This window comes from Peromyscus californicus, unplaced genomic scaffold, assembly GCF_007827085.1.
Source record: "Peromyscus californicus insignis strain IS unplaced genomic scaffold, ASM782708v3 Scaffold_4__1_contigs__length_199733344, whole genome shotgun sequence".
In the NCBI taxonomy this organism is placed as follows: Eukaryota; Metazoa; Chordata; class Mammalia; order Rodentia; family Cricetidae; genus Peromyscus; species Peromyscus californicus.
The window spans coordinates 93892410-93904780 of record NW_026294562.1 but is presented as its reverse complement, the minus strand read 5'-3'; the positions used below and the strand labels follow the sequence as shown (position 1 = coordinate 93904780).

The 12371-nt window shown below is 48.0% G+C and overlaps 1 protein-coding gene across 3 annotated transcripts in view; it reads right to left on the bottom strand.

The window, feature by feature from the left end:
* Nucleotides 1–1107: 1107 nt before the first annotated feature.
* Nucleotides 1108–12371, bottom strand: part of Dennd5a (DENN domain containing 5A) — a 69689-nt gene continuing 58425 nt past the window's right edge. For 2 of the 3 annotated variants that reach the window (XM_052761033.1, XM_052761034.1), the window contains 8 exons: nt 9211–9332; nt 7866–8011; nt 7172–7290; nt 6646–6827; nt 6068–6150; nt 5270–5393; nt 4333–4501; nt 1108–2161 (listed from right to left, as the gene is read on the bottom strand). In XM_052761033.1, coding sequence (XP_052616993.1) covers nt 1978–2161; nt 4333–4501; nt 5270–5393; nt 6068–6150; nt 6646–6827; nt 7172–7290; nt 7866–8011; nt 9211–9332 — 1129 coding nt within the window. In that variant the 3' untranslated portion in view covers nt 1108–1977. The remainder of the gene's footprint in view (nt 2162–4332; nt 4502–5269; nt 5394–6067; nt 6151–6645; nt 6828–7171; nt 7291–7865; nt 8012–9210; nt 9333–12371) is intronic. The other variant, XM_052761035.1, reaches the window with a different exon arrangement.

Below are 12371 nucleotides of genomic sequence, written 5' to 3'. Positions count from 1 at the left end.
TAACCTACACTCGCTTTGCAGAGTGTGTCTGTAAAGCTCCTGGTTTTAGGTGTGCCTGGCTTAGGTTCACAACATGCATATACACAGCTGAGCCTCATGCTACCTTTCTTAGGGGGCCAGAAATTCTCCTTTTGTACTCTGAAGACATGACCCACCCTCTCCTCTCTTTCCCTCCCCAATGTGCAAAGGAACTGAGGTTTCAATATGCAGCCCGCTCATGCCCCCTGCTGGCAAGACACCACAGTGTGGCTCTCCTGAAGCCTCCTTTTCCTTATCTATTGCAAAAACACCCCTTGTGCACTCCCCAGCTGCCAGAAAGATGACGGAGATGTGCTCGAGTCCTCTCTGCCCTGCAGAAGGTCACAGTCCAGGGATGGCCCTGGTATCTGCCAAACTCTAAGAAACTGCAGAGCCATAATCTGAAAATGACAACTGCCTGGGAGGTTGGGGAAGACATCATAGCAGGTGCCTCCTAAAGTAAACATCGCACAATGTACGGGCAGTGGGCAAAGGAAAAGCAGAGAACAGTGTATGCAGAAGCAGGAGAACACTAAAGAAAGCAATGACTGGTCTGAGGGCTCTATGTGCTCAGGCCATGCTTCTGGAACATTCTGCCAAAGGGGCCTGACTTAAAAATAAAAACTTAGCTGGTTGCTAGTGTCCTAAGGCTCTCCCGCTGATACATCTGACACAGCAAACCCTTCACGAGAAAATGGGCTTTTGCACCACACACACACACACACACACACACACACACACACACACACACACAGCAGACAAGGCCACCCGTGTTCTATGTTCCCACTCAGTCTCCCTACCTTCTAAAGAAATGGCCCAGAATCATCCATCAAGTGACAATCTTTGTAAGCTCTTGCCAAGTCTCCTCCCCCTGTGTAGTGGGAGAACCACCCTCCCACATCCCCTTCTTCAGTTGACTGAATGAGCTATGAAAGCCTTGGGCACCAGGAAGAGAAGGAGGGCCCAAGGACACACACAGGTCCTCAGGGGCATCCTAGGCAGTCCAGAGAGATGCAGAGTTTGGTCCTCAGGCAGGCCACACTGCACTCTCTACAGCCTACACACACATCCATTAAAGCCAGTGACCAGTGAGTTTTGTCTCAGGTGTTTTATTAAGTGGGCCATACTGTAGCTGGTTTCTAAGTTGCAAAACAACATAAATTTAACAGTAATAACATAGCCAGTTAGATTGTGACAAGCTTTTCCTTTTCTTAAAGAGAAAAAAAGAAAAGAAAACAAATACTTAAAACACACAATGGCAGGTTAAATAAATAAGATAGATGAAGAAAAGACAAGCCTGTTAAAACATGCTCATGTTTACTTCTGTGCAACTTCGTGCCAACAGGAAACATGATTTTCTACATGACAGCGGCACAACGACATGTCCTGGCATGTCTCCTTCCCAAATAATACTGACCAAAAAAAGGGGAAGGCAGGAGAACAGATGTGGGCCGACTGCAGCGCTTGATCAGAGGCACTGCTACGAATCCCTTGATTGGAGCATGGGTTTCCTGCTCGCTCGCACACCTGTGCATGGCCCATGAAAGCCAGATATTCAGAACAATGTTAATATAGAAAACATTAGTTTAAAAACGATGTGGAATGGCCTCATCGACGTGACGGGGCAGCATGTGGAATAGCCCCACACGTGTGTGCAGGCTCAGTCCAGGAGGCCACAGGCTCCCAGTGTGTGGCCGTGCAAGGGAGGGCACCAGCTTCAAAATAAGCAGTGCCAACCTCGCTCCCTCTTCCTGTCACTCTTTCACATGAAAGTGTGTAAAAAGCAGATCAGCAAATAAACTCTAAAATAGATTATTTTTTCCAAAAATCCTCTAGTTTTCTTTTTACAGTAAGTATACATCTCTTCTTGTCCCTTACAAATGCTTAGGTCCCTTTGGGATGAAGAGGCAGAGCTGCAGGGAGTCTTTCTGGGTCCTGCTGCTGGCTGGTGCTGGGAGGTCAGATGTCAATGCCCTTCACAAGGGAGGTCTCCAGTGTGATGTTGAATTCTTGCAGGGTCTGCAGCACTCGGATCAAGGAATTGACGAGTGTGTGGTCTTTGATCAGTGCCACGTCCTCATACATGTGTGCAGTGATGGGGCAGTCGGCCAGCAAGGCAATCCAGTGGTGCAGGAGGTGATCTCTGGCAGGGTGGAAGTGAGTGGTCCAGGCAGGTCAAAGTGAGGGAAAAGGAAGAAAAACAGGACAAGGCCAAGGGGGATCCTTGAGCTAAGTCTGAAGATGAAGAAGCTGGCACCTCCCCATAGCCCCACTTCCCTCCTAAAGGAGCTTGCCTTCCACTGGGACCTGCTCAGCCTGGAACAACCCAACCCAGTTACCCCTGTCACCTGCCTCTCCCTCCATCTCCTTCATCTCCCCAGATAACCTTAGTACACACCAGTTACAAGGCCATGAGTATTCCCCGCTCCATCAAACACAAGCCCCAGAGCTACCACCACCAGGAAGAAGTGCTAAGACACATGACATTTCCCAACTGCCAGTACAGTTGCAAGAGGTTTAGCTTTCGGGTTTTGTTGGGGTTTTTTTTGCTGTGGGATGGTCTGTATGTCAAATGTGTTGCTGATTGGTCAATAAATAAATCACTGATTGGCCCGTGGCCAGGCAGGAAGTATAGGCGGGACAAGGAGGAGAATAGAGCTGGGAAGTGGAAGGCTGAGTGAGAGAGACACTGCCAGCCGCCATGATGACAAGCCACATGTGAAGATGCCGGTAAGCCACGAGCCATGTGGCAAGGTATAGATTAATGAAAATGGATTAATTTAAGCTGTAAGAACAATTAGCAAGAAGCCTGCCACGGCCATACAGTTTGTAACCAATATAAGTCTCTGTGTTTACTTGGTCGGGTTTGAGTGGCTGTGGGACTGGCGGGTGTCAGAGATTTGTCCTGACTGTGGGCCAGTCAGGAAAACTCAAGCTACATTTTTTTGTTTTGTTTTGGTTTTTGTTTGTTTGGTTGGTTTTTTTTGGTGGCGGGGGTGGAGGGTGGGGGGTGTTGTTTGTTTGTTTGGTTTGGTTTTTCCAGACAGGGTTTCTCTATGTATCCCTGGCTGTCCTGGAACTCACTCTGTAGATCAGGCTGGCCTCAAACTCAAAGATCCATCTGCCTCTGCTTCCTGAGTGCTGGGATTAAAGGTGTGTACCACCACCACCTGCCGAGGTTTAGTTTTTATGACAGCCCCAGGATATTATTGTCCTCACCTCACAAATGAAGGTGAATAGCTTGTCCAAGATCACAGAAAAGTAGGATGTGCCCAAAGATAAGAGCCTGGTAACTCGGGTTCTATAGTCTACTTTTTATTTTTACTTTTTTCTATGTGTATGGTATTTTGCCTGCATGTACAACTGTGCACCACCTGTATGCAACGCCAGCAAAGGACAGAAGAGGGTGTTAGATCCTCTAGAACTTTTGTTAGTGCCCATGTGGGTGCTGGGAACCCAACTTGGGTCCTCTCCAAGAGCAAAAGGTACTCCTAACCACTGAACCATCTCTCCAGCATCTTATATTTTACTTTTGTGTTGTGTTGCTCATGATGACCTTGTATTTTTAGGGTCAAGCAATCCTCCTGCCTTAGCTGGGGTTACAGCCATGTAGCACAGTGCTCAGCTTAGAGTCTGTATTTAACCACTCCACCAACTCTCTCCTGCCATTGCATCCAGTCCTCTTGCCTTCATGCTCTCAACGCTGTCCACTCTGATGCATAAAATCCAGGATATCAGATCCACATTATTTTAGCCTTCTCATGAAACAATGCAGTCGTAATCCAGGAGGAATTTTCTGTCTCAGGTCTTGAAGAGCCCTGCTTCCTCTGGAATGTGCTTCCTAACACTGCCCTTCCCTCACTCTACCTGTCACTTCCTTACACTAAAGCCTCATCTCAGTACTACCTCCTCCTGAAGCCTTCTCTGGACTCTCTCCCCCTAGGGTTTCAGCACATCTTACAAGGTAGTTTGATGGATTCTTGTTACCTTTTGCTTTTTAACATGACAAGTAAACTTCTCAGTTCAGTTTTCTTCCTACCACTCTCTAGAAGGCCTGGGACATCCAAATTTTAATGAAAGAATAACTATATATATTTACTTCCAATTTTAAATCTTCCCATCAAAATATGGCCTCCGTCTTCCCTAATTCTACACGTTCTCCTTCACAGATCCCCACAAACATGCAGGCTACAGAAGGAATGAACAGCCTAAAGGAGCTCTCCACAGGTGCCTGGGCCGTGGCCAGTGCCCCTGCATGACAGCCCTACCGCTGTGATCTGAGTAGTGGCTGCCCTGCACTCTGCCCTGCAGTACCTGGCTCCCAGGCACACCAGCATCTGAAACTTGCCGTCCTTGCCGATGTTCCGGGGCGTGTTGTTGATCGCAGTAACAAAGCGGCAGAAGTTGCGGGCCCTCGTGTGCCAGTTTTCCTCGGGAACTACGTCATTCTGCTCCAGCGTCTCATAATAGGTTTGTGCTTTCTCTGTGAAAAGCAGAAACATTGTGATAATGGTCCCCAAAGCCTGTTCTACAGGTCACTTGCTGTGGGACTCTCCAAGCCCGAAAGGCAACTTCAGGAGAATAAAGCAAGTATACTGATGTCAGTGAGTATATTAAAAATAATCTCGAGGGCTGGAGAGATGGCTCAGAGGTTAAAAGCACTGGCTGCTCTTTAAGAGGTTCTGAGTTCAAGTCCCAGCAACCACATGGTGGCTTCCAACCATCTATAGTAGGATCTGATGTCTTCTTCTGGCATAAAGGTGTACATGCAGATAGAGCGCTCATACACATAAATAAATAAATAAATCTTTTAAAATAAATAAAAATGATCTCTAGTTACAAAATGTATTTATGTAGCCTTTGGCATAAACATGGTCTTTTCCCCTGGTCTGAAGAGACAAGAAAACTCTGAGGACTCTCTCCGGGATAAAAAATCCTCCAGTGGGGACCACACAGGGCTTGGGATCCAATACTCTGAACTGTCCTTTTGGATCTATAGGGATAGAAGGTGAGGACTTGGGACAAGCCCGCCTATTCTAGATGAAGGATACTTAGAATTTCTTCTGTCAAGAGCTCATAAAGGATGAGCATGGAGTTGGGGTGCTCCTGGCAATCCTTTCAAGAAAACCAAGGTAAACAAAGAGCAGACCCGAGGGCTGCCTGACCTGACTTCTACAGCCAGACCACATGATACAGGTAAGACCTCCACAGCTACATGCTTTTCCCACTCTTGAACAACAGACCAGCTCACCCAGGAAATCCCAAATGAAGACATTTTTGAAGAGCCGGGGTGATTTAAATCCATGCTGGAAAGCTTGTTCCAGGGCTGAAACGAGACCACACTCTCCACAAAGCAACAGTGTCAGACTGCCACGCTGAGAAAGAAAAGAGGGTGAGTGACAGGCAGCTGTCAGCTGAGCTGTCCTTCCACCACTGCATCCCTAAACCCACAGCCAGGCCAGGAGGAAGTCGAAGACCACAAGGCTCTCATCTGTTGTCCAGCACTAACCACAGTGGCCAGCACACTCTTTTGGTGAAGAACTCCTGACGGGCATGTGATGGAGTGGGGTCACACACAGGACATTGCCCAACGGAGCATAAAGCCAGTGTAGTCATCTTCTGGATAGACACAAGCAAATCCAGAAAACGACAGGAAGAGGCTGGGTTTCCCGGGGGGCCCTAGAGACTCCACTCAGTCATCAACATGGAGGGAAAACAGAACAACTGAGGTACGGGCTCCTGAGGAAGGCATCTGCCCCATCCCAAAGTAGACTCGGCATATGTTGTACTGGGCTCTGGCTGGGCACGGTAACCATGCTTATAATTCCAGCACTCGGGAGGCGGAGGCAGGAAGACTGTCACAACTCTGAGGCCCAGATGGACTACATAATGAGCTCCAGGCTAGCCTGGGATATCCTAGAAGACCTTGTTGATAACTCCGGACTAGTCACAGCACATGGACCTTGAAGAGCATAACAAGGTTAACTGCATTATTAAGATGACTCCCTCTTACTCAAAAGGCTCTGGGCTGCAGGGCAGGAAGGCTCACCTCTTTCTCAGGTTTATGGAAGTGCTTCACAATGCCATTGACTGCCTCCCCGATGGACTCCTGGATCTGCCCAGTGTTCAGCTCTGAGAAAATCAAGCAGACATCCTTAAGGAATCTCAGAGGTCACCAAGCAGGAGACTGGGGACACAGGAAACAGGCCCATGGGAGAAGCAGGACAGTGGGAACTTAGGAAGCAGAGACTCTTGCCCAACTACTTCTGCAGAGAGAGCTTGTCCCAAAATCTTGGGGGGCAAAGTCAAAGCTAGGAGAGCTCTGTCTCTATGCAATCCTGGCCAGGTTTACTTTCCATTTTACTCTGAATTCTTGGCTTCTATAAGAGGGCCATGACTTGGCGGTGAATAGGCACCAGGAAGGAGGCGGCCAGAAATGACCCCTCTCCCTGACAGGAACATGGAAAACATCAGATTCTCCTTCCAGGTCTTCAAGGCAAGAGCCACATACATATGATGATCACAAGAGGAGATGGCTTTGTCAATAGTGGTGGCTCCTAGGGTTGCTGCACAGGCTGGGACCAGGACTCAGACATCTGCCCATTCCCAGACTTTGCTTCTACTTACTGGGCTTGTTGTTGGGCGAGATGGTTACAAGTCTCCGGATGACACTGGGGGACTGCTGCAGGGGCGGAGTCCGGCAAGGCCTCTCATCTACCTCGGGTAGAGAAGTGAGCAGCTCCCCAACCAGCACTCGCTCTAGGCTTCCATCATCCATCCCTTTCCCTAGCCATCGGCCACATGGGAACCTGGAGGTAAAGCAATGACCCCTGAGAGCTGCTCATTTCTCCAGCATCCTCCCTTGCTGCTCAGGAGCGCCATCAACAAAGCCAATCCATAGGGACATGTTACAACACCAGATTAAGGGCTCCCCAGGCTCTCTTTGTCCCACAGTGTATTATCACTGGAACTACCTGAGTGGCTTGGGTGACTTGGGACATGTGTCCAGCAATGTTATACGTGTTTACTTGGTTGGAAACCATCCTGTATCTTTCAAGTGCACAAGGCAGAGTCAAACCTTAAGAGGCTCCTTGAAAAGCTCATACTCAATCACCACAGACAGCCCTGAGGGTGCACACTCAGAGTCACTCACTTGTAGGTATGTCCTGTGATCTCATTCCTGACCATCACATACTCCACAAGCCATTTGGCATACAGCCCAGAATTATCATGGCCAATCTGGACAGTGGTGAGCTTCCCCAGGTTCTGGCACTGAGTGAATAAAGAAAAGAAGTTAGGTCAGAAAAGCAGGAGGAAAGAGTGGCAATCCTTGAAGGCACAAATATGACTGGCTGCCTGCTACCTGGCAGGCTCAGCAACTGCAGGAGCAGAGCTCATAGCTCCATCTACCGCCAGATCTGGCAGACCGGCACTGTCTCCTAGGCAGCTCATGGCTGAGAAAGAAGATGCTAGCCTTAGAAAAAGACCAAGGTCTGGGGTCAAGCCACTCCAGAGGTTGGTCCTGAGGCTTAACAAACACCTGTGTGTAACAGCTGAAAGAACTCTGGGGAATTTCCCAACGCCCCACCCCACCCTACTCCCATGTATGCCCTAGGACAAGGGAGTACGTGAGTTCTGACAAACTCCTTCCAGCCAGTGACTCCATACAGGATGCAGATTCTTCCCTCAGGGTCAACCCTGTCCTGGCCTCAGACTGTCTCAGAACTGTGCTGACGCATATGGCTGGGAAACAAGGCCTCCTTAACGTCCTGCAGAAAACTCCCACCTCAGCTGCCACAAACTTGAGTCCCCACAGCCTTGGGATAGGACCCCCAGGTAACACATACCTCAAAAGTCATCTCTAGCACATTCCTGGGGATCTGCAGGATCTGTGTTTCACCCAGTTCTCCTGATATACAGATCCATGGGTTGGCGGTGAACATGGAGCCACCCAGCTTCTTGCTTGGGACGATCAAAATGTGGTACGGAATCACTGTTTAGAGAAGCCACAGAGGTACTGGTGGGACTGGAACTCTCCCACACCTGATGGGGGACCCTGACCTGCTCCAGGGTATACTGGCATGACTGCAGCCCCTGCTGTGTGGCTGTCAGTGGAGTTCTGAAGCATCACAATCCCTGACTGCTTCCAACACCAGCCTTGCTCTCGCTGTTCCCAGGGTTATCACCCAATAAAAAACAAGCTTATCTGGAGGCTCAGCTTTAAATGTAACCGCCTCCTAACTGAATTCCATCTCAGAGTACTTTGCAGTCTCGTGCCTCATGAACCCTAATAACACAACAATAGTGATCTTAGCAGGCTACACAGCTGCCACCTCTCTTCTGCAGGGCACGGAGTAGGAAACAGTTTACCTTGGGTCTTCTAATTGCAGTTCAGTGCTACTCCTACCAAGCCCACAGCCCTAGTGTCTGAGAGGGAAGATGGCCAAAGAGAGAAACAAGAGTGTGAGTTGTAGCAGCAGAGTGGCTGGCCAGAGAACTAGCTTTGAAGCCACCTCAAAGGCTACCAAGTAAAGAAAGAATCTTGGCATCAGACAAAGATGAGGCTCCAAGACCTTAGGGTATTTGGAACCCTCCTCCTACGAGAGTTGGGGAGTGAGGCCCAAGGCACGGACAGGCTCCACTCATAGGAATATGTGAGTTAGGGGCAGAGCTGGCCTGGCCTAAATCACTTCCTGCTACTTCAGGAAGAGATCTCTCTCTCTCTCTGAGGCTACCACAAATCTGTGATGCTGAGACACCTCCTAGGCCAAAACAAAAGAAAGACTCTTTAGAAGCATGCAGGGTGGAAAGGAAATGTAGCTCCCTGGCATGCTTTTATGTCCTCCAGCTCCAAGAGCAGTGATTGGAACAACACTGACGTGAGAAGAGAAAGCTCAGAGAAAACAGCCATCAAGAAGGAACTGTACCTAACCCCTTACTTCTTCCACAGACACACAGGGCAAACAGAAAAGACAAGGGAAGCCAGGCATGGAGGTGCATACCAGTACTTGGGAGACAGAGGCAGGAGGACTGTCATGAGTTTGGTTTTGACGCCAGTTTGGCTACACAGTGACACTCTTCTTAAAAATTAAAAAACAAGGAAATAAAGAACAAAGGAGGCAGCCAGCCTGGGTAGGTTTAAAAAGCCTGGCTAGAGCAGGCCAGCAGGGAGCAGAGGAGAGAGCTACTCACAGATGGTTGTGAAGACGTTGGTGAAGCAGAAGTAGTCCACTGCATTGAAGGAGAGCAGGTGATAGAGGAACTGCTCCTTCTCATCATCACAGCGCAGGAAGGCATAACGCTTGTACAGCTTCCTGTTAGCAGGAGGCAAGACATCAACACATCAATCCCCAGCCATGAGGAGAGGAACGAAGCTAAGCGTGCTCACTTCCACAAGCAGATGGGTAAGGGAAGCACGAGATGTCAAGCCTCAAGCTTCTTAGGATCACTTTGTAAAGTTTGAAAACTAGCCAGTCTGTTGAGGGTAGAGGAAAAGGGCTTAAGCTGCAGCAGGTCCAACAAAAACACATGCTGATGTTACGATACTGTCCCATGGGACAGGTCATGGAATCTCCTTTTCTAAACCAAGGGCTGGTCTGCAGTCCATCAGAGATAACACAGACACTGTTGGCACGAGGTCTGTGGTGACCATTCATTACCAGGCCACATCTCAAAGCCTTCCACAGACCTGAGAGCTGTGAGTCAGAACACTGCATTCCAGAGGTGATGCAGAGTGGGCTCCTGATCCTACCTCAGACCCAGCTTGCAGGTAAGAGTCAGCACACCAAAGGCCAATTCCTTTGCCTAATTCTAGGCCCTCTATGGCTTGACAACAATACTTTCCATAGAAAAGGGGACACTGAGAGCAGTGTTCAGGCCCTTGTCAAAGAGAAATACAGAGAAAAAGAAGACAACTATTCTAGTTGCCCATACTACAATCCCCACCAACCAGAGAAGGATATAAAGTGCCTTACCCACAGGTCCTAAAAAGGGAAGAGCTTGTCCTCAAATACACTAATAGAATAAACTGGTAAGTGCCAATAAGCATAATGAGTTACTAGATGAAAGGCTCTTTCTGGAAATTTAAAGAACAGTGAACTTTTAGTCCTGTAATGTTTTCTAGATCAAGAGGGATCTAGAGGACAGCATAACACCAGACAGATGTTCTAAGTCACAGGAAAAGAATGTGTAGAAATCAGGGTGGTTAGAGTTGAGAGCCCAGAAATGATCAGGTAGCAGTAGGACTGGAAAGTTAGGCTAGAACAAAACAAAGGAAGGCCCTACACCCTCAGGCTAAAGACTTGCAATTTGCTTTGTTAAGTAATGGGTTTCTGCATTGTGCCCTAGAGGTCTGGCCAATGCTAGGACACTTAGTTGGTGTAGTGGGAGGCTGAAAAGAGAATGGTGACTAAAATACAACAGAGCAGGAAAAACCAAGGAGCCAGAGAAGGGGGAGCTATGGACTCAGCCTCCTTAGAGGGAGCACAACAGCGGGAGCAAAACTGACTCTGTTCTGGATCGTGGATGTTGGGGAGAGTGGGGAAGATGTTAAGATTTTCATAGAGAACAGTAAGGACATTGCAAACTGTAAGGAAGTTAACCATGTGATGTGAAGCCTGCTTTTATTCTCTCCAAACTACTCTTAAGGTCTGAAAGGAAATAAATACAGGACTAGAGCTCAGAAGAATGAATGGTCAGGGCTAGAGCTTCAGAGACGGGAGTCACCTGCTCAAAGGTGACTGAAGTCATGAGTGGATGAGATCATCAAGTGAGGGAGAGCAAGTAAGACAGAGACAAAGAAATATAAATGAATACTGCAATTTTTTAAAGGAGGAAAAAAAAAGAGCGGAAGGGTAATTGCAGCCTTACAACATCACACAGCAGTTTCAAGATAAAGGAAGCTCTACACAGCAGCAGGAGTCACCATGGAGAAGTCAAGGTATGAGGAACACTATACACCAACAGGAGTCACCATGGAGAGGTCAAGGTAAGGGGGAACACTATATACAGCAGCAGGAGTCATAATGGAGAGGTCAAGGTATGGGGGGACACTATACACAGCAGGAGTCACCATGGAGAGGTCAAGGTATGAGGAACACTATACACCAGCAGCAGGAATCATCATGGAGAGGTCAAGGTAAGGGGAACACTATACACCAGCAGCAGGAGTCCCAATGGAGAAGTCAAAGTATGGGGGACACTATACACCAGCAGCAGGAATCACCATGGAGAGGTCAAGGAGATCTGGACTCACAACAGGGGTGCTAATTTGTTCCTCTAGAGTTTATGGCTCAATGAATTTCATGAACATGAGGCCCCCTCCACCTCCTTCAGTCTCCAAGCTACCAACAGTCTTAGGAGCTGGCTGAAATGAATGCCAGAGGCTAAAGAACAGTCTGTCAAGCCTGACTCTTCCAAGACGGTTGTTCCTGCCCAGGCAGCTAGGCACACAGTTTACAGACACTGGTTGATTCCTTCTAGATACGAAGCAACATACTAGACCCGCACTGGAAAAGCACACAGTTCACCTTCTCAATGTAAGCAAACTGTCATAAGCAGCACACGAATAGATAATGCAGCATTTAAGTGGTAAAGGAGGGACCAACAAATGCTGTAGCAAATGCCTGCCTGGAGAACAAAGAACTCCGGGAAAGAAAACTTCTGACTGGGTCCTAAAGCAATTGGTAGATGGAGAGAGACGGGGCCACACAGGTGAAAAGGGACAACTGCAGACAGCTGACAAGGAGGAACATGGCATGGCTGACGCTGAGTAAATGGGAGAAAAGATGAGGCTACAGGATGCAGGTGCTATGGATTGGGCATGGTTTGGCTAAACTCCCTAAAAGGCCTATGTGCTGGAAGTTTGGGCCGAAGTGTGGTGATACTGAGACAGAATACTGAAGTCAGACCTAAAAGAAGGTAACTGTGTCAGAGGAGCGTCACTCTCAGCAGGCATTAATATTGGCCTTTGGAGTGAGTTCTCATCAGAGCAGCAGATTATCATAAATCGAGACCACTCCATGCACTGTGTCCCTTCTACATGTGGTGATTACCTTTTCTATGCTGTGATGTAACCAAGGAAGCCCTTGCCACAAGTCAAATAGATGTGGCTGCCTGACCTTGAACTTCCAGCATCCCATTTATTGTAAGATAAGTAAATCCTTTTTTCTTTATATAGTATCCAACATTGGGTATTCTGTTGTAGCAATGCCAAATGGGCTAATACCAAGGGACTATGCTTAATGTAGTACTCTTTTCTCTCTCTTCCTATCTGTGGAAGCAAATCTCATTTTCTAGTTACTGAAGTAGTTTAAGGATCAGAACATTGGGTAAGAAAGTACTGTATACTGAGT